General features: G+C 44.3%; 2 protein-coding genes across 7 annotated transcripts in view; both read right to left on the bottom strand.

The window, feature by feature from the left end:
* Window positions 1-22,357, bottom strand: part of MYOCD (myocardin) — a 91,390-nt gene that overhangs the window by 26,445 nt on the left and 42,588 nt on the right. For 5 of the 6 annotated variants that reach the window (XM_027517350.1, XM_027517347.1, XM_027517348.1 and 2 more), the window contains 3 exons: window positions 20,254-20,415; window positions 7,102-7,277; window positions 768-881 (listed from right to left, as the gene is read on the bottom strand). In XM_027517350.1, the coding sequence (XP_027373151.1) occupies window positions 768-881; window positions 7,102-7,277; window positions 20,254-20,415 (452 nt within the window). The remainder of the gene's footprint in view (window positions 1-767; window positions 882-7,101; window positions 7,278-20,253; window positions 20,416-22,357) is intronic. The other variant, XM_027517346.1, reaches the window with a different exon arrangement.
* On the bottom strand, window positions 4,511-5,379 carry LOC113877315 (small integral membrane protein 20-like). Its single transcript, XM_027517351.1, has one exon. The coding sequence runs from the start codon at window positions 5,341-5,343 to the stop codon at window positions 5,140-5,142; it is 204 nt and encodes a 67-aa protein (XP_027373152.1). The 5' UTR covers window positions 5,344-5,379; the 3' UTR covers window positions 4,511-5,139.

Raw genomic sequence — 22,357 nt, 5'->3', positions numbered from 1 at the left:
CTTTTGTGTATATGCATGGACAGGGTGGCAGGGCCATTACTTTAACACTGATTCTTACTCAGCTTGCAAGCTTTTAAAAGTATTTCTTAAGAATCATCTCAGCATTAAGTGCCAGCTTTAGAGCTGAGAAAATATTAATATGCCCCCAAGTCAATGAGAAGTTATTTGGGATAAAATATTATGAAAAAAGTCAAATGACTACCAGTTAACTGAGGAGAAAGTACTTTGTGAATTGTTAGATATAATGCTGAGAAAATTAAACCCAAACTACGCGATCCTGCTTATTCTGTGCCTCCTGCGAATATGAGGCCTCCGTTCATGTCCACAGGGAGACTGGCTTGACTGACAGAGGTTTTACTTTAGGCAAGACCTTCAAGCTGGCCTCCCTTGTGTAAAAGCCACTGTCCTATCTAAACCTGTGTTACGGCGCGTGCAAATCCTGTGTGCACTGAGGTCAGTGTCTGTCTCTAGGCTAAGCTACCGAAGGCTTTCAAGTCAGGAACCTGCTGGCTGAACTGTGAGCCCAAAGAAAGGAGCCACAGACGCTTCTTTTCTGTGGGGAAGATCCCTGATGGGCAAGAGCCTCTTGGTCCATGTACAGTGATAGCCCACTTCTCCACCCCTGTCTAGTGATGCTCCCAGTGGACTGAATCCATCCATCGGTCCACATGACTTTCCCCGTTGCCAGACCTAACTCAGCATGCCCTGCCCCGCAATGGCCCCGTGAGCTGCATGCTCAGGCGGGCATGGAGGCTGGCCCATCCTACCTTTACGGCTGTGTGCCCAGTGATGGGGGTGCCCAGGGAGCCAAGCCCCTGCTTGCCCGGGTCTGGCTGGTTGCCGGGGTGTGGGGCTGGGTCACTCCTCTCATTTTCTGAATCCTGAAAATCCAAATTTGAGCCTGATTAGGATGCAGGAGCAGAAACTGTGACACGGGGATGCTGCAGTGGAGGCACCCACCCTCACCCCCAGCTCTGCTGCATCAACCCCAGCTTCTTATCTGAGGAAAACCTCAGACTCTGTCCCCAGGGGTGGAGAGTCAAGTACATGATCTGTCAACCAATTGAGGACTCTTTTTAAGAGAGAAAGCAGGCATGATAAATAATCATTCCATCCAACAGGTATAGAATTAGCTTGGGCTAGGCGAACTGGGACATCTGGTCACCCTGTGGGCGGGATCTACCTACTTGCAGTGAGGTCTACATGTTGGAATTGACAGTGGATTGAAAAAGAGAAGAAGCGGGAGGAATGAGTGGAGGGACTTTGGGGGAAAGGTAGGACAATGAAAAAGTCAGATGAGAAGGGGGTTGGCAGATGGAAGGAAAGTGTGTAGGTATGTGTGTGTATGTGTGTCTCTGTATGTGCGTATATGTCTCTGTGTATGCTTCTGTAATGTATGTGTGGATATGTGTATGTGTATACATTCCTTTGCATGTGTGTCTGTGTGTGCATACCTGTGTGTCTGTGTGTATGTCTGTGTATATAAATATGTGTGTGTAGGGATGCAGCATCAGGAAAACCTTAATGAGAGGCACGTTCCCACACATAGAGGATGCAGAAATGAACGCAGCATCCTCTTCCTGTCCCACAGTCCTATGCCATGACTTTCAGAAAAGGCCCCTGAGCTGCCCAGTCTTTGCCTGAGCACGTGTCAAAGGTCTGTAGCATCCTTTTCTCTCAGAGCCCATGCCCTCATCTCTCACTTGAGGCTGCTGGATTAACTGATGCAAAATGCAAATAACTAGGCCAAACTAGGCCTAATGCAACTAGGCCTAATGCAACTAGGCCAAACTAGGCCTAATGCCTAATGCAAAATGCAAATAACTAGGCCAAAATGCAAAAGTAGGAAGTCAAGAAACACCTGGAGTAACAGGCAAATTTGGCCTTGGAATACGGAATGAAGCAGGGCAAAGACTAATAGAGTTTTGCCAAGAAAATGCACTGGTCATAACAAACACCCTCTTCCAACAACACAAGAGAAGACTCTATACATGGACATCGCCAGATGGTCAACACCGAAATCAGATTGATTATATTCTTTGCAGCCAAAGATGGAGAAGCTCTATACAGTCAGCAAAAACAAGACCAGGAGCTGACTGTGGCTCAGACCACAAACTCCTTATTGCCAAATTCAGACTTAAATTGAAGAAAGTAGGGAAAACCACTAGACCATTCAGGTATGACCTAAATCAAATCCCTTATGATTATACAGTGGAAGTGAGAAATAGATTTAAGGGCCTAGCTATGGAATGAGGTTCGTGACATTGTACAGGAGACAGAGATCAAGACCATCCCGGTGGAAAAGAAATGCAAAAAAGCAAAATGGCTGTCTGGGGAGGCCTTACAAATAGCTGTGAAAAGAAGAGAAGCAAAAAGCAAAGGAGGAAAGGAAAGATATAAGCATCTGAATGCAGAGTTCCAAAGAATAGCACGAAGAGATAAGAAAGCCTTCTTCAGCAATCAATGCAAAGAAATAGAGGAAAACAACAGAATGGGAAAGACTAGAGATCTCTTCAAGAAAATTAGAGATACCAAGGGAACATTTCATGCAAAGATGGGCTCGATAAAGGACAGAAATGGTATGGACCTAACAGAAGCAGAAGATATTAAGAAGAGGTGGCAAGAATACACAGAAGAACTGTACAAAAAAGATCTTCACGATCCAGATAATTATGATGGTGTGATCACTGACCTAGAGCCAGACATCCTGGAATGTGAAGTCAAGTGGGCCTTAGAAAGCATCACTATGAACAAAGCTAGTGGAGGTGATAGAATTCCAGTTGAGCTATTCCAAATCCTGAAAGATGATGCTGTGAAAGTGCTGAACTCAATATGCCAGCAAATTTGGAAAACTCAGCAGTGGCCACAGGACTGGAAAAGGTCAGTTTTCATTCCAATCCCAAAGAAAGGCAATGCCAAAGAATGCTCAAACTACCACACAATTGCACTCATCTCACACGCTAGTAAAGTAATGCTCAAAATTCTCCAAGCCAGGCTTCAGCAATATGTGAACCGTGAACTTCCTGATGTTCAAGCTGGTTTTAGAAAAGGCAGAGGAACCAGAGATCAAATTGCCAACATCCGCTGGATCATGGAAAAAGCAAGAGAGTTCCAGAAAAACATCTATTTCTGCTTTATTGACTATGCCAAAGCCTTTGACTGTGTGGATCACAATAAACTGTGAGAAATTCTGAAAGAGATGGGAATACCAGACCACCTGATCTGCCTCTTGAGAAATTTGTATGCAGGTCAGGAAGCAACAGTTAGAACTGGACATGGACCAACAGACTGGTTCCAAATAGGAAAAGGAGTACGTCAAGGCTGTATATTGTCACCCTGTTTATTTCACTACTATGCAGAGTACATCATGAGAAATGCTGGACTGGAAGAAACACAAGCTGGAATCAAGATTGCCGGGAGAAATATCAATAACCTCAGATATGCAGATGACACCACCCTTATGGCAGAAAGTAAAGAGGAACTAAAAAGCCTCTTGATGAAAGTGAAAGAGGAGAGTGAAAAAGTTGGCTTAAAGCTCAACATTCAGAAAACGAAGATCATGGCATCTGGTCCCACCACTTCATGGGAAATAGATGGGGAAACAGTGGAAACAGTGTCAGACTTTATTTTTCTGGGCTCCAAAATCACTACAGATGGTGACTGCAACCATGAAATTAAAAGACGCTTACTCCTTGGAAGGAAAGTTATGACCAACCTAGATAGCATATTCAAAAGCAGAGACATTACTTTGCCAACAAAGGTCCATCTAGTCAAGGCTATGGTTTTTCCTGTGGTCATGTATGGATGTGAGAGTTGGACTGTGAAGAAGGCTGAGCGCTGAAGAATTGATGCTTTTGAACTGTGGTGTTGGGAGAAGACTCTTGAGAGTCCTTTGGACTGCAAGGAGATCCAACCAGTCCATTCTGAAGGAGATCAGCCCTGGGATTACTTTGGAAGGAATGATGCTAAAGCTGAAACTCCAGTACTTTGGCCACCTCATGCGAAGAGTTGACTCATTGGAAAAGACTCTGATGCTGGGAGGGATTGGGGGCAAGAGGAGAAGGGGACTACAGAGGATGAGATGGCTGGATGGCATCACTGACTCGATGGATATCTCAGTGAACTCCGGAAGTTGGTGTTGGACAGGGAGGCCTGGCATGCTGTGATTCATGGGGTCGCAAAGAGTTAGACATGACTGAGTGACTGATCTGATCTGATATATTGTGTATTTCATGACATATATGGTATCAAACAGTTGTGGTGAACACCTGAAAGTAGTATAGTGTTATATGTCAATTATATACCTCAATTGAAAAATTAAAAGTGCACACAGATATAAAATATCTATATATAATAAAAATAAGATATAAGATATCTATATATAATTAAAATATATAAAATAATGCATGCTCAGTTGTTAAGCTGTGTCCGACTCTTTTTTGACCTCATGGACTGTAGCCCACCAGGCTCCTCTGTCCATGATATTTCTTTTTTTTGTTTGTTTGTTTTTAAGTAAGAGAAATCATTTTAATATATATATTTTCATTTCAGTCAATTCAACAATGATTTCTAATAGGCATGCAGACCCATTTAGTTTGCTTCAAATTTGTTTATTTCTCAACATGCAGCAACCTTCCTAATGAGATAGTTGACTTGAACTATTTATTCTTAAAAAGTACAATGTACCTTGTCCTCAAAGAGTTTTATCAACTTTAACATTTTCAAAGAGCCCTATGAGCCTGCTCAATATGGTAGTTTCCCCCTGAAATTTCCTATTTGGAGGATAGCAAAACAGTCTAGAATCTTCCCCAGTCTACTAATTGCTTGTATTCATATCACAGCTTGGCTGGCTAAGAGGTAGAGACTGAATAATATGTAGATAGCCTTCAAGTCCAGCTGAGTGAGACAGCTTCATTTTTAGAAAGGATACCAAATCATGAAAACCCTCCTAATAGTATGATTTGTTCCAGGGTCCTTTTAAGAAGGGACCTACTCCTCATGCATAGGACTTTTTATGGTCTTCTAGAGTTTTCTGCTCCAGCCAGCGTTCTCTAGCCAGGTGACTTATTGAACTTACTGCAGAACTGAAAGCATGAAGTCTCTTATCTACTTTCATAGTTAGAGGTGGTGTTAGTCTTCTCATTTCTGGCCAAATGGATCCGACCACACTTTCAACCTTGGTGGCTGCACGTCTTCTTGAACAATAACAGCTCGATTTATGGCTTGTTCCTTCTTGCACTTCTCCAGCCGCATTAAGGGCCAGAAGTAGATGGGGTAGAAGGCGGCGCCGATCAGGGAGATGAAGCCGCCGAAAATGAGAGCAGTGCGCAGGCTCCGGGACATGGCTCTAGCCGGGGCTACCCGGATTCTCCGAGTGCCCGGGACTCTGTCCATGATATTTCCCAGGCAAGAATACCGGAATGGGTTACCATTTCCTTCTCCAGGGGATCTTCCCGACCCAGGGATTAAACCTGCATCACTTATGTCTTCTACATTGGCAGGCAGGTTCTTTACCACTGAGCTACCAGGGAAACCCCATATAAAATAATATAAAAAAATAATAAAAATAGGCAATATGTGTGTGTGTGTGTGTGTGTATATATATATATATATATAGTATCTGATTTCAAGTCATTGAACAATTCCTGTGAGGCCAAGAGGAGTGAGGTCTTCCTGAAAGGAGGGGGCTGAGGGTGGAGGGTTCTCTCCAGAGTCGGAATGTGGTGGAAGATTCACATCTTGCTGTCACATGAGTGTGACCCCTCCTCTCCTCCTCCTATGCGGACGCTCACACTCATCTTCTCTGGGGGCTCCAGGAATACCATCCTGCCAGGCAGAGGGGAGTGTCATCAAGGCTAGATGTGGCTTCTAGAGGGGATGCTCCAGAGTTGGAGGGTGGGTGGTCTGTGGTGCTCCCAGGGCCACACTCAGCCTCACCAACTCATTTCCTTCTCTGTAACATCTGATAGAAAACGCCCGCAAGGTGCCTAGCACTGGTCCTGGTACACAGCTGGTGCTTAATCATGGCAGTAGCTGTTGACAGCTATCATCCTGCTCTTTATAAATGTGCTTTTAATAGTATTTGCAACATATATTTATCATGTCTGGACAGTCTGTAGATTTGTCCAGAAAGAGGGGAGTGCTACGTTTGGGCTAGGGCTGGAGGCAGCCTTTGCAGGATTTGGCGTGTGGACACCTGCTAAAGGCAGGAGCAGCTTGGGTCTCCTGCTTTTTAGCCAATCAGTTTTTCCAGTAGTGAAGTACGGATGTGAGATTTGGACCATAAAGAGGACTGAGTACCAAAGAATCAATGCTTTCCCATTGTGGTGCTAGAGAAGACTCTTAAGAGTCCCTTGGACAGCAAGGAGGTCAAACCAGTCAATCCTAAAGGAAATCAACCCTGAATATTACTGGAAGGACTGATGCTAAAGATGAAGCTCTAATACTTGGTCACCTGACATGAAGAGCCAACTCATTGGAAAAGATTCTGCTGCTGGGAAAGATTGAGGGCAGGAGGACAAGTGGGCAGCAGAGGATGAGATGAATTAAATAGTGTCACTGACTCAATGGACATGAATTTGAGCAAACTCCTGGAGACAGTGAAAGACAGAGGAGTCTGGCGTGCTGCAGTCCTTGGGGTCACAAAGAGTTGGACATGACTTAGCGACTGAACAGCAACCACCAGCACCTCCAGCTCCTGCTCCCCAGATCCTACAGTGGCAACTCAATCACAGGAAGGACCGTGAGCTTTGAAACCAGTCCTGCAGTGGCCCTTTCTTTCCAGGAGACTGTCGACTGACTGTCAAATCTTTGGGAGCCTCATTTCTACCTTGTCTGCAAAAATGGAGATAAAAGAGATCTACTTGGCCGAGTAGATACTGAAAATTTAAGTCAAAGGACATATTTCTGGGGACTCTCTCTCTTGGTGTTTTCTGGAAGCTCCTGCCCTCACACACAGAACCCTGAACTGAACACGGTGAGAGTTAGCAACAGGACGATGTGTTGTGAAGAGACATCTCTCAGGTCTCTATGCTAAACCCACCGTGGCAGCCGTGATTTCAGGACTGAAGAGATGAGCAGGCTGGAAGGGGGTTTGTTTACCTGGACTGTCCCTCGAGGACCCGCCAAAGGGGTCTCCATAGCTTTCGTGTCCGGGGGGGATCCCGCTGAGCCCTGGAGGTCTTCCCCTCGAGTCTGATCTGGAGAAAGCCCATCACTGCTGCTGTCCTCCTCAAAGGCAAATGCATCCGCCGACTTGGAGAAAGTCACCTGGTTCCCTGAGGGAGGGGAAGCCAAGAACTGGGTCAGCAGACAAGCTTCCAGATGTCGCCCCCATTCGGGGCACTACCAGCTGCCTTCAGAGTTCCCAGTTCAAGGAACCCCGGTCCCCTGCACTACAGGTAGATTCTTTACTGTCCGAGCCACCAGGGAAGCCCAAGGTAAGAGTGAAGGTAGATTTAAAATGATTTGGTCTCTCCTCTATTTACTCCGTAGAGGGGGATGTGCATTTATAAAAGTGGCATGTTTGGCGGGGAGGAATGAGTGACATACTAGAGGTCTATCATCACCTGTCAACCTTTACTTAGTGTTGATCCATTCCTGCACATTTTGTTATGTGAACCCCTATCTTTCTGGAGCTAAATCAGGGAAGATGAAGGAAAGAATGTGGGCCACTGGGGGAGAAGGCCCCCTGTCTCCCTCGGGCTTTACGAGGAGAGGTGAAGTTGATGTGACGGCGTGCCATTTGCATCGTGTTCACATACAAAGCAGGCACCCGGCACAAAATGTTTTGCAAACTTTGCTATTAAGGATAAGCCAAGGGAGCGCCTAAATTTAAATTTCTAAATGTCAGAAGAGGCCTAATGTCACCAGGGTGTACTGAAGCTCCATTCAACAAACGCATATCTGTTTATAAAAAGCCATAAATGTGTCTCAGAAACTGGAGCGTGATCTTTATTATTTTTTTTAATTCTTTGGATTTTGTTGTTATTCCTCTTATCTTTCTGTCTATTTTGGAAATCCCCAGCGACTCGTACATGTTCAGATTCTTCCCCAGCAGGCTTCATGGTTTTGGGAGGGGAACCCAGGCCTGGGCTTGGAAAGTGGGGTTACCAGACCAGGTGGGACTGTGGTGACATCCTTGAATGTCCCTCCCATTTCTTAGTTACCAGATCTCCTCTCTTATTATCCAAGTGCAGAGTACAAAATGTGCCGAGGCCACAGAGCCCTCCTGACCCGCTTGCAGGCACAGCTCTTGGAAAGGAATTTATGTATTATCAGCAAGTTTTCCAGCCCGGTGTTCCGCAATCATGCTGACAAGAACTTTTGACTCAAGCTCTGGGCAGATAAGAGAGAGGAGCTCTCACTGGGGAGATTGGAAAGGAGCTGGAAGTAATGGAACAAACGTGGTTTGGGGCTTGTCACCGCCACCGCTGCTGGCATGTGTCCCGGACCCCCACTCAGACACGCAAGCGTCAAGTCAGGAGGGAGGCCGGGCAAGCACAGAGCGGCTGAGAACTCCAGTCGCTGGGCAGACTGCTAATCTGGAAAGGCTAGGGGACCAGCCCTGCTGCTTCTCGGCTTCCAGGATTCCTTATAAAACTCAATGCCACTTTTCTATGATTATAAAAGTAATTTTTACTTATAAAAATTCATTCGCACCATATGAAATGAACATAACAAGGTATATAATAATCCCACTTGCATTAATGATTTATTTCTTCTTCCGGATTTAATTCTATCCATATAGCAAGACACACACGGATTTAAAAAGCATTTCATTCAGTTAGGACTGGGTGAAAGAGACCATGCTGAAACTTGCTTTAAAAATATATATATATTTTTTAACTCCACAGTGCTTCTTGGAGATCTTTGCATGTGAACACATAGAGATGGGCCTCAATTTTTTGGTAACAGCTACATAGTATTCGACTGTCTTAACAGGAACTTTTAGTTTTCAATTTTTATTCCCCAAAGGGCCCTTATTTGTATCTATAAAAATTTGAAATAATAGAAAAGTGCAGAGAAGAATATAAAACATCTGTTCATGTATCATCTGAAATAAATACATGCCAGTATTTTTTATGTGTGTGTCAGAAACCGATTCATTTTCTAACAGAGGGTTATTTGACAAATGTCTGCTTTTTCTTTGCAATCATGGGTCACTTTTCTCTCCCATCTGGTCTCAGACCACTGCACCCCTGTCCCCATCCTCTATTTTAAGGGTCCAGAGTTAGATCACTCCCTCCCTTCTTTTCTCATGGCAAACCCTGGACTCTGCAAAGAAGCTCAATTTGTTTTTTTCACACAACATGAAGGAATTTTTATACTGTTTTCCCTTTCTCCAGGAGATTGTGTGATCTTCCCCGGCAGGTCCTTCTGGAAGCCTCTATGAATATGCTTCCATTGTAACTCAACCTGTTAATTTCTTTACTTTAGAAAACACGTTTTCACTGGCATTTCAACTCCTACTTCTGTTTGTGGAATTAAATAAAGGCTTTGTCCCGGGACTTCCCTTGTGGTCCAATGGCTAAGACTCTGCACTCCCGATGCAGGGGCACTGGGTTCGATCCCTGGTTTAGGAACTAGATCCCACGTGCCACAGCTAAAAAACCTGCAACAAGGATGGAAGATCTCATGTCCCACAACCAAGACCCGACAAAGCCAAGGAAGTAAATAGATACATATATCATTGTTAAAGAAGGCTTTGTCCCTGTTTAAAAGATGACATGTGTTATTCAGGGCCAGCTGGGCATAGGAGTTGGGGTTGAGTGGGTATTAAGTCTTCCTCACTGGCTTAAAACTCAACATTCAAAAAACGAAGATCATGGCATCTGGTCCCATCACTTCATGGCAAATAGATGAAGAAACAAAGGAAACAGGGACAGACTTTATTTTTTGGGGTTCCAAAATAACTGCAGATGGTGACTGCAGCCATAAAATTAAAAGACGCTTGCTCCTTGGAATAAAAGCTGTGACCAACCTAGATAGTGAATTAAAAAGCAGAGATGTTACTTTGCAACAAAGGTCCATCTATTCAAAACTATGGTCTTTTCAGTAGTCATATACAGATGTGAGTTGGACTATAAAGAAGGCTGAGTGCTGAAGAATTGATACTTTGAACAGTTGGAGAAGACTCTCGAGAGTCCCTTGGACAGAAAGGAAATCAAACCAGTCAATCCTAAAGGAAATAAGTCCTGAATATTCATTGGAAGAGCTGATGCTGAAGTTGAAGCTCCAATACTTTGGCCACCTGATGTGAAGAACTGACTCATTAGAAAAGACCCTGATGCTGGGAAAGATTGAAGGCAGGAGGAGAAGGGGACAACAGAGGAAGAGATGGTTGGATGGCATCACCAACTTGATGGACATGAGTTTGAGCAAGCTCTGGGAGTTGGTGATAGACCGGGGAGCCTGGTGTGCTGCGGTCCATGGGGTCACAAAGAGTCGGACATGACTGAGCGACTGATCTGAACTGATCCACAGAAATTGCAGCATTTTGTTGGGGTTTACTTGGTACAGGGCCTGAGTGCACAGCGACTCAGAGAGCCCAGAACTGACTGTGCTAGCCCCCAGGGGCTGTCAGCCTCCTCTGCCCAACAGAACTCTTGATGGCCGAGCATTAGCATCTTATATTCCCTCCCCACTTCCTTCAGTCTGAACAGGTATGGATCTTCTCTGTATGATCTGACCCTTCATGTGACAAAGAATTCACCCCCTGCCTCCCTGCCCCCCAACCCCCACTCCCCACTCCATACAAGAGTATTACATCTGAAACTCATACAAATGAGAGTGAATTAATTAAACCACAAAGTTGTCCAAGGGTTCTAACTCATGTAGAAATATCATAAGAAGGGTGGGGATGGAAAAAGAGAGAAAATTTCTCTTACTCCCTGACTACTCCCCTTCAATGACTTTAAGTGGAAAGATAACACATGATGAAAATAGTAGTTTGTGCAACTTCCCTGGGTGGGCCAGTGGCTAAGACTCCATGCTCCCAGTGTGGGGGGCCTGGGCTTGATCCCCGGTCAGGGAACTAGATCTCACATGTCACAACAAAAAAGATCCCTTGTGCCGCAACGAAGATGAAAAATCCTGTGTGCAACTAAGGCCCAGTGAGCCAAATAAATAAACAAACACTAAAAAACAAACAATTCCCCCCACCCCCCCACACACAAAAGATAGTAGTTCAAATCAGCAGTCCATTTAGCAGTGGCAGCAGTAATAGAAACAGTCAACTTGTGTTTGGCTTCAGAATGGCCCAGGAAGTCAGAGTAAGGACTGCAATCTCTCATCCCTGTTTTGTAGAGGAGGTCATCACAAGGTCCAGGCTGGCCCCAGTTCTCTAGAGATTGAGCTAAGACTGAAGGTCCAGCCTTCAGATGCTCAGAGTCCCAGCAGAGGGGGTGGCAAAATGGATTTTCCTCCAGGGAGGTTGTCAGATGTGTGTTGTTTCGGGAACATGTTAAGACCTGCTGGGCTGGTGGGTGAGGTGGGGCTGATGACGTAGAAATCAGCCGTGTCCCTTTTTCTGCACATGTGTGCTAAGGACAGCTCCATCCTTCACAACATCTTTTACTTGAGTTTTTGAGATCTGAGGGAATGAACGTGACACCCTGACCGTGAGAATAAAGGAGGCAGGGGATCACGACAGTCTTGTTGCCATTGTCTCAGAGAAGGCGTGGGAGGACTGTGGAGCCCTGCTGTCGTGGTCATAAATCAGCATGTCCTTTCCACTCTGACACTGTGAGTGCATGCTCAGTCACTCAGTCATGTCTGACTCTTTGTGACCCCATAGACTGTAGCTCGCCAGGCTCTTCTGTCCATGGGATTCTCCAGGCAAGAATACTGGAGTGGGTTGCCAAGCCCTCCTCCAGGGGACCTTCCGGACCCAGGGATCGAACACACGTCTATTACATCTCCTGTGTTGCAGGCAAATTCTTTACCACTAGTGCCACCTGGGAAGCTCAGCATGCAACAACTAATATGCAGGGCAGCCAAATTAATAAATAGGTATTTTTCAAAAATCAATGAGATAGCTTTCTTAAAATAAAAAAGCATTGAGGTTGACATATGTTATATGTTATTCACAAGGTTCCTGACACACAAGTGTCCAATCATTTCTAGCTGTTGTTATTATTATTGGTTTTGGTAGGAGTGTCTGCCTGTCTCAAGTTTACCATGATCAAAAATTTTAAAAAGACCACCCAAGAGGCAGTTGATCCTGTGGTTAGCTGTGCAAAAGTCAGCACAACTCTGGAGCCAGAAACATCAAGAGGTTCATTCTGGGAAAGCGAAGCAGACCTTCTCCAGAGCACAAGGGACATCGCAGGAAAGGCTGTGCGCTCCCCCCTCTCTTGCCTGGTTCAGGCCAGGCTCAGTGAAGAGGGACAGAGGTCACCTTATCTGGCTGCCGCAGGAACAAGCAGAGTCTATCAGCTCCGTGTTGTGACCCAGGGCCCCTGCTCCAATCTCCCGGGGCTCGCTGGGAGCTGCTGGAGTGTAGGGCGCTGGCTATTGTCCCTGGAGACACGTCGGGCCATGTGATGACAAGGACCCGCTTCGGGAAGTCCTGACATCACCCCGCAGCTATGCCCATAGGGCTGACTCCGGGCCTGGCCTCTTGGGGATCTCAGTCTGGCCCCTTGGCGCACCCCCACTCCTCTTTCTCTCTCTCGGAAGTGATTAGATGAATGAGTCAGTTGGACTTTCCTCTGTATAAACATTTAAAATTCCGAGATTACAGTAAGATAGTAAGGGTCCTGGTTACCTTGCCTCTGGATCCACACCACGGACTGGAGTGCAGGGGGTGGAACACGAGAACAAACTTCACTCGCTTATCTGTATGCAAGCCTGAGCGGTGCATGTATGAAGGCTATTTTAATTCTCGGTCAGCCCTTCTCCTAACATCCTCCTGGAAGAGGCGGAAGCCAAATCCACTTCCTGAGGGAGGAGGTGGTCGGGTGCCAGGAGCTAGTTTAAATGCAGCTTCCGCCTAAAGAGGTTCCTATACACTGAGGATACTACAGTCTGGAGGAGACTGATTGAACTGTCCAACAAAGGCCGTGGAGCCCACGGCTCTTGAAGGGGATCAGATGGCTTCAGGAAGAGAATAGGTGGACATGGGACTTTGGAGAAACAAGCATTCCTTTATCTCAAATTCCTGGCACTTTAGAAATTGACTTTATTAGGGGAGAATATATATACATGAAAATAAAAGTGTTAGTTGCTCAGTTGTGTCTGACTCTTTGTGACCCCATGGACTGTAGTCCATCAGGCTCCTCTATCCATGGGATTCTTCAGGCAAGAATACTGGAGTGAGTTGCCATGCCCTTCTCCAGGGAATCTTCTTGACCCAGGGACTTCTCTGGTGACCCAGATGGTAAAGAATCTGCCTGCAATGTGGGAGACTCAGGTTCCATCCCTACATCAGGAAGATTCTTGCCTAGGAACACCCATGGAGAGAGGATCCTGGCAGCCGACAGTGCATGGGGTTGCAAGGAGTAGGACGTGGCTGAGCGACTAACACGGTCCTTTCTATGTGCTGTGCTGTGCCTAGTCACTCAGTTGTGTCTGACTGTTTACATACATACATATTACAGTGTACATATTCATTTATGTACATGTATTGCTGAATCTCTTTGCTGTCTACCTGAAACTATTATAACATTGTTAATTGGCTATATTCCAATACAAAATAAAAAGTTTAAAAAGAAAAAAAAAGGAAACTGACTTTAAGTCTCTAGACAGACCCTGATGCTAAGGACTACAGGAGTTGGGAAAAACAGTTACGCTGCATCAGCACTTGTTCTCTATTGACCATTGAAACCAATTCTCCAGGAACAAAGAAGATTGTTAGGTGGGTAAAGATACATTAGCGTCATCTTAGAGCACCTGAACTTTCCTCCTTGACATCCCCGACCCCCAAAGCTACTGGCTTCCTGGTTCTCTTTTCCCACCACCTTTTTTAGAATCTTCCTCAGAAAAGTATTTATCACATGTTTCTTTCCCTCAAGGATCATTTGCACTTTGGAAATCCTTTCTCATTATGGAATGATAGATTCTGGTCATGAGAAAGTTATGCCAAAGCAAATGACCCCGCCATCTGGTTTAGGGGCCATGGTTGGTGTCTATTTGCCTTGAAAATGGATGATTAGAGAGTGTTGAGACTTCTAGAAGTCTGAAGGATGGCTGGATTCCTAGTAAACAAGAATTTTTGTTTTGTTTTATTATAAAGTCTTAGCCTTGTGGTTATAAGTGAGCTGAGACTATTGTAGGGTCTTTTAGAAAAAGGTACATGACACTTGTAAATGGATGATTTCTGGGCCATCCCCCAGGGACAGAAATGTTGCTTCCTGTGTTGAAAGGTTACAGTGATAGAAAGAATGACTTTATCTTTGAAAATGGGGCTGTATATTCTGAATCAGGCTTCACTGGCGGCTCCAATCATGAAAGAATCCACCTGCAATACAGGAGACCCAGGTTCAATCCCTGGGTCAGGAAGATCCCCTGGAGAAAAGAATGGCTACCCACTCCAGTATTCATGCCTGGAGAATCCCATGGACAGAGGAGCCTGGTGGGCTACAGTTCATGTATGGGGTCGCAAAGAGTCAGGCACAACTGACAGAGTGACTTTCACTTTCTTTTCATTCTGAATTGAGGGTTCACTTTTTTTAAAAGGAGCTGAAAAAACAAATTCAGGCATTCAGGTGGGAAGCCTGGCTCAATCCAAGGAAAAGAGGAGGACACTTTAGGGTGGAGGAGCTTGCCCCCTGGAGCAGGACACCAGGACCCTTTTATTGTCTAAATAGCTGGGAAAGCCAGCCGGGGTTCTCCTTTCCTCAAGCAGAAGCCAGGCCTCTGGACAATGACAGCTTCCTTGGTAGCTAAGGGATGCTCCTGGCAGTGAAGGAGATACTCGGATGACCAAAGAGAGGATTAACCAGCTCGGAGGAGAGCTCTCCAAACTGAGAGTGTGAAGTGCCGATGACCACACACAAGCAGAACAAAGCCAGGCTCAACTCCAGTGCACATCTTCTGGTCTCGCACGGTATCCCTCCCTTATGGCATTTGTTACATTCAGTGTTCTGGCCTGAGAGAGAGAGAGGCTGTTGGTGGTTTTCTAAGTAGGAGAAACAGGAAAACAGGTGTAGGCTGTGAGATGTAGCCACGAGGAAACCCCGAGTCAGTAAAATCAGAAAACCTGGTATTTACCATAGCTAGGACATGGAAGCAACCTAGATGTCCATCAGCAGATGAATGGATAAAGAAGTTGTAGTGCGTATATACATGGAATATTACTCAGCCATACAAAAGGAACACATTTGAGTCAGTTCTAATGAGGTAGATGAACCTAGAACCAATTGCATAGAGTGAAGCAAGTCAGAAAGAGAAAAATTGCATATATGTGGATCGAGAAGGATGGTACGGATGAACTCATCTGCAGGGCAGCAAAGGAGGCATAGACACAGAAAACAGACTTGTGGACACAGTGGGGAAGGAGAGGGAGGGGCGAATTGATAGAGCAGCATGGAAACATACACATTACCATATGCAAAATAGACAGCCAGGGAGCCCAGAGCTGGTGCTCTGTGACAACCTAGAGGGGTGGGATAGGGAAGGAGGTGGGAGGAGGGTTCAAGGATCGGGGGACATAGGTATACCTTTGGCTGATTCATGTTGATGCATGGCAGACAACAACACAGTATTGTAAAGCAATTATCCTCCAACTAAAAATAAATGAAAACCAAAACAAAAAAGAACCTAAAACACAAGCCCCCTTTTCTTTCACATCATATCACGGTAGCCCACACAAGCCTAAGTTTCCTCCAGCTGGAATCTGTAAACTTCTACCTGACTCAGAAAATAAACCTGCAGGCTGGAAGAGTGAAGGTTGGCTGGCACCCTGAAGGAGAGGAAGGTGCAGGGGGAAAGATTTGCTACAGTCACTCAGCTGAGGGCAAGGGTGGGGACATCTGCCAAGGAGAAGAAAAACCCCACAGTGGGGGCTGGTTCTCTGTCAACAGCCTCCTTGCGAGATGTTCTAGTTTATTTCATCTTCGTGTTGAAGAAAAATTGGTCTTGAATAAAACCTGGGCGGGGGGATGGGGAGGAAGACAGTGAGAGTTTCGCTCTGGAATTGGCAGAAACACAGACGCACAGCTGCGGAGGGAGCTGGAAAATGTAAACACATCTGGAAAGGCGCGTGGACCAAGGACGGAATATACACAGAGGCCAGGAGAACAATACACAGAAAACCACCACCCTGAGTTGCTGCTTTGCTGAGGGTGGAAGATGAGATCCAGAGAAGTGACAGCCAGGAGAGGGGTGGGGACCATCAGTGCCATTGGAAGGGTTACTCAGAGGGCTATTTCTACAGCTGGTCTCTGAGAAGCTTCCTCTGTCCCTATGACATGTCATAAGATAGATGACATGTCATAAGATGCCACTCATTTGAAAAGACCCTGATGCTGGGAAAGATTGAAGGCAGGAGGAGAAGGGGATGACAGAGGATGAGATGGTTGGATGGCATCACCAACTCAATGGACATGAGTTTGAGCAAGCTCCAGGAGTTGGTGATGGACAGGGAAGCCTGGTGTGCTGCAGTCCATGGGGTTGCAAAGAGTTGGACGTGACTGAGAGACTGAACTGAAGATGCCACTGCCTTGCTGGTAGAAACTCACGCACGTTGAAAGATTGCTGCTAAACAGGCTGACGCATGGGGGTTCCCTGGATGAGGTCAACCTCTGCCGACCTTTTCTCTAGCTTTTCCTTCTCTTTATTCTTCACAGATCCCTACCTCTGTTTATACATTATTCTCTTTGTTCTTTATACTTCCTTCCTTCCCCCCAACCACCCTCTACTGGGCACTCTGTACCCTGCACAACTTCTATTTTCACACCATTTATCACTTTTTATTAGGATATATAATTATTCACGGGTTTTGCTGATCATCTGTGTCTCCTGTGCTAGAATATAAGCTCTGCTAGAGCAGACGTTTTTGTAGGTTTTGTTCATTAATATGTCACAAATGCTTGAACAGTGCCTGACACACAGAAGATGCTCCATAAACATTAAATGAAGAAATGAATACGTGAAAGGGATCTCTTAGCAAGTCCATCAGTTTAAGTTTCCTTAGTCTTCTAAGTCTGTAGCTCTAGACCAAGACTTTCTTCTGCAGTCTAGTTTGGTTGAAAGCCCTGCTTACTGAACCCCTGCCCCTGGAGTTCCTGTGGACCCCTCAGCTCCAACATGAAACAGGAATTCATCATCTCTCCCCTGATCTGCCCCTCTGCTCACAGTCCCCATCTTGATACATGGCTGCCATTTAACTAGCTGACCAGCAGGGGAACCAAGGTTGGTCATCAGTGACTCTTCCATTTATCCACACTGACACATTCTACCAGTATCTAACAATGCATATCAAGTACTTCTCAGATGCTCTTTTTTTTTTTTTCTGTGCCCACAGCATGGCTGTTGTTCAGGCTCTTGACCAAAAGCTACTCATTAAAATTTATACCCCCCTCCCCCTTCCACAGTACAGAGATATTCCTGTGAAATTGCTGTTCCTTCCTTTCCTCTTCTCTGGCTAGATTTGGAGGATGATAAGGCTGCAGGGCACAGGTTGGCAAATTTATGGCTGGTGAGCCTGCTGTCTGTTTTTGTAAATAAAGTTTTATTGGAACACAGCCATGCCCATTTGTTTATGTATTGCCTGTGGTTCCTTTTCCACTACGATGGCTGAGCTGAGTTGTTGTGACAGCTCGGAGAGCTTGCTTACTCTCTAGCTCTTTAAGTTTGCCGCCTTTGTGCTAGGGGATGATGGAGCAGCAAGACCAAAGGAGTCTGTGTGCCTGAAACGTTTGCCATAGAAGAAAACCCTCTCTGGACCATTTATAAATAAGAAATAAATGTCTGTCAAGCAGCTGAAACTTTGTGGTTTGGTTAGCAGCTTCTGTTATCCCAACTAATAACAAAAGAGATGTAAAATTTGCAAATAAAATATTAGCAATTTCTAGGGGGGAAATATCCATGTAGGATTTATTTCCAGAAATACAAGGATGATTAAGAAAGGCAGTAGTATCACATTCCTAGAAGAGAGAAAGAAACTCAAATGGTCATCTTTTCATGAACGTGGAAAGCATTTTAAAAACTAAACATCCATCTTGCAAGCTACTCTTAATAATGGAATAGAACAAACACTTCCTTAGAATATCTGTTTATAGCAAAAGTCAGTATCATATTTAGAGGTGAATGACTAGAGAAATTCCCAAGGAAGACTGAATCAAACAAAAGTGTTATCACCAACATCACAAATAAAACTGGACTAACTTTTTGGCCAATCCAATATATAACATTATAATACTATTTTTGAACCACTGGCAATATAGCAATAATAATAATTTTCTTCTATGTAATATATCAATAATTATTAAATTATACAATAAAGCTGTATAATGTAAAGATATAAATTATATGTGTTTTATATAATTCATACATATTTTATAGGTTAGATACACACCTGTATATTTTATGTATAATAAAATATATATATTATTAGACTTATATAATATAGTCTATTGTTATCATTTATTTATCATTTACAAATACAAACAGGTAACTTATAAATAAAATACACAAAATTATATATAATTTGTGCTATGAATATACTGCATGTAACTTAAAATGATATTTTGCAATTTACTAATAATTCCATGATGTTTCTTTTCAACAACCAGCCAGTGTTTCCAGACAGAAAGGAGGAACAAACCAGAAGGCACATCTTCATTATTTGCAGATGATGTGATTATATATCCAAACAATTTAAGATAAAAATGAGAAACCACTGGAACTATTAAGAAAATCTTCAAAGTACCCCAGTTACAGAATAAACGTGCAAAATTAATAGGTTTCCCATACGCAAGCAATAACTGAGATGAATTTATTTTTGAAAACCTTACCAAGGGGAATTTTTAAAAAAGGCTCGTGTAGGTGAAAAGAGATACTATCTTTTTGCCACAGAAGAATTCATATAATTTAAACATATGAATTCACCGTGACTTAACCCATAAATTCACTGCAATCCCGAACAACATTCTAACAGGATCGAAGTTGGCATGTTACAAACTGATCCTAAATTTCACCAACCAGAAACTTAACAGAATAGCCAAGAAACATGAGAAAAATCAGGCCAATGTAAAAAAAAACTTGTGAAGACAGAGATCAAGACACATTATAACACAAACCACTAAAACTGTGGAAAAAAGAAAACTAAACCTTGTCTCTTAAACCACGCACTCTCATATATAAAAGTGTAAATACTTTTATATTTCAGCATAAAGACTGAAATATAAAAATGAAGTATAAACATGTTAGAAAATAGAATAGGTGAATAACTCCATTCTTGAGGTAAGAAGTGTTTTCAGTAAGCAGTAACATCCAAAAACTCAAAGAAAAAGATTAAGAGATTGAACTATACAGAAATTAAAAACTGCTACAGGTAAAATACACTACACAGAAAATCAAAAGACAAAGGACAGAAATAAAACAAACAAAAAGGTAAAGGACATGTTGACAAAAGGATGTGTAATATTTGTAACAGATAGAGGATCAGCTTTTTAAAGATATATTTTGTGTATATATATTTTTTTTGGGGGGGGGGTGGAGGGGGCTTCCCTGGTAGCGCAGACAGTAAAGAATCTGTTTGCAATGTAGGAGACCTGGGTTCAATCTGTGGGCTGGGAAGATTCCCCTGGAGAAGGAAATGGCTATCCACTCCAGTATTCTTGTCTGGACAGTTCTCTAGACAGAGGAGCCTGGCGGGCTACAGTCCATGGGGCGGCAAAGAGTCAGACACAACTGAGTGACTAACACTTTTCAACCCACAGAGCCCAAACTGGGCTTAGCGCCCAGTTCTTCCCACTCAGGTCCAGTGCTCTTTCTGTTCTGCCAGTCTCCACCCCTTTAAAAGAGGGAACCAAGGAGCACCATGACTCCAGAGTGATGGATCCCCATGGGGGAGATGTTCTGACCTGCTTGACCAGAACCACCCTGGTCTATGTCAACCTGACGTTGGAGGCAGGTGGCTGGGAATTTCTTCCTTGTTCCTGGGATTTCTGGAAACATTTTGGGACAGTAACCCCTGGATAGACTCTTGTTTAGTGACACACCTTCACCCCCAGGACCCCAGCACTTCAGAGCCACGGCTGCCCTCAGATCCCAGCACGGAGGAAGCCTGCCATTGGAGCTAATTACCTTTAATGGCCTCTTTCACAGCAGAGTCCACAGGGAGTATGTTCTTCTCCACCAGCTCCAGCGGCCCCGGCCGGAGAGCAATCTTTTCGTTGAGGTCATCTGCGAGACGGGCTCTTTTCAGCTTCATCTGGGCAGTTGGAACCGATCTCTCTGCAGTGGAAGCTGAGGGGTTAAAATCAAGAGGATTGGCTCTAGAATTTAATATCATTTTTGTGGTTTTATTTTTATTCTGTTTCTTGCTTCTGTAACCCAAACACTCTGACACATTGTATGCAGCCATCCTAATAATTTTTTGATGCAATCATCCTCCTTTCACATGGATTAGCAGCAAAGACTAGACAGTTCCAAATATAGGCAAATTGAAGAGCATAGAAGTGTTAGACAAACTGGCTTTGTGAGGATTTCGGGAGAAAAATGTGCGATTTGTCGATTCTGTAAGCAAACAGTCCACAGGGCCTGCCTCGTTTACTGACTTTAAACGACAGCATTCACATGCCCATCCAGTCTGTATGCGCTTCCCTGGTGGCTCAGCTGGTAAAGAATCTGCCTGAAATGCCAGAGACCTGGGTACTACCTGGCCCATGATGAGCTGGCAGTAAATATTATCTATTGTTATAATTGGGGCTTCCCTAGTGGCTCAGCGGTAAAAAAATTTGCCTGCAATAAAGGAGATGCAGGAGATGCAGGTTTGATCCCTGGGTTGGGAAGCCCCTGGAGAAGGAAATGGCAACCCATTCCAGTATTCTTGCCTGGAAAATCCCGTGGATAGACAGCCTGGCGGGCTACAGTCCTTGGGGTTGCAAAAGAGTCAGACACAACTGAAGGGACCTAACAATCCGATTCAATTGTAATAATTGCGATAGCATGACTTCTTAAGGGTTTCAGACCTGTTGAGGTTGTGATACTAACTGATTCAAATGTCCTGATCTGGTTGTAAAAGAGAAACAATTTTGGAGGGAAATGGTTATTTAATTAAACAGGGATTTAAAAAAAGAATATACCCAACAGGCAGCTCAGCTTCTCATCACTGGGAGGGTGAGAACGATCACTGACAAGCTCTAAATCACTCTTTATTCCTCTCTGGGCGGGGCCCTGACTTATTTCTGTGCAAGAACATGGAAGAGAGTCTTGAAAGCCAGTTGTTGCAATAAGGCAGAACCGGAAGTTAGGGTTCCATGAGAGTTTGCCGCTTTCTGCTCAACTCTGAAAATTTAGAAGGTGAGATCTTTCCAGACCTCATAGTACCACTGTTCTATTCATGTGTGTGTGTGCTCGGTTGCTCAGTTGCATCCGATTCTCGGGGCTCATAGCCTGATATTTTAATTCAAGATGGTAATGATGCAACAGATAACATTCCTTTTTTGATTATGTATTCTTATACATATATATTGCTGGAAGTGTAGAAAATGTTAAAAAAATTATGCAAAAGAAATGAAAGCATTGGGAAACCTCCTCCACTTAGAATCTACTGTTTTTAATAATTGGGTGTATTTCTTAATTACTTACACAGTATTTATTGTTAGGTCTTTGTCTTTTCATCATAGAATCTGACTATAAATACAATTTATGTATATACTTTGCTTTCCTGAATTCGACTGTGAATATAGTTTTGTTTTCTGGTCTCCTCAGTAAACATCATTTGGTAAGCCTTGCATGCTCAGCTGCTTCAGTCGTGTCCAACTCTTTTGTGACCCCATGGACTGTAGCCCGCCAGGCTCCTCTGTCCATGGGATTCTCCAGGCACGAATACTGGAGTGGGTTGCCATGCCCTCCTCCAGGGGATCTTCCCAACCCAGGGATCGAACCTGAGACTCCTGCTTTGCAGGCAGATTCTTTACTGCTGAGCCCCGGGGAAACTCTTTCAAAACTAAACATTTATTACTGGTATGAAGGATGGACATTTTAAAGGAAGTTGATATATGTTGGCCATGCCCTGTGTGCGCAGAGAAAGCTGAGCAGTGGTGCAGCTCAGATTGGACCCCAAGTGTGGTACCTTCTGGGGCCACCATATGGCTTCTCGATTTGACCATCAACATGGCCTCGAATGACTAGGTGACAGCTCAAAAACCACTTCAGAATGGAAGTGGCTCCTTTCTAAGCGGAC

This window comes from Bos indicus x Bos taurus, chromosome 19 (assembly GCF_003369695.1).
Source record: "Bos indicus x Bos taurus breed Angus x Brahman F1 hybrid chromosome 19, Bos_hybrid_MaternalHap_v2.0, whole genome shotgun sequence".
In the NCBI taxonomy this organism is placed as follows: domain Eukaryota; kingdom Metazoa; phylum Chordata; class Mammalia; order Artiodactyla; family Bovidae; genus Bos; species Bos indicus x Bos taurus.
This window is presented reverse-complemented; position numbering and strand designations above follow the sequence as displayed.

What these genes read in the sequence shown, in the direction of transcription:
- LOC113877315 (XM_027517351.1), bottom strand. Translation starts at nt 5,343, where the DNA reads ATGTCCCGGAGCCTGCGCACTGCTCTCATTTTCGGCGGCTTCATCTCC.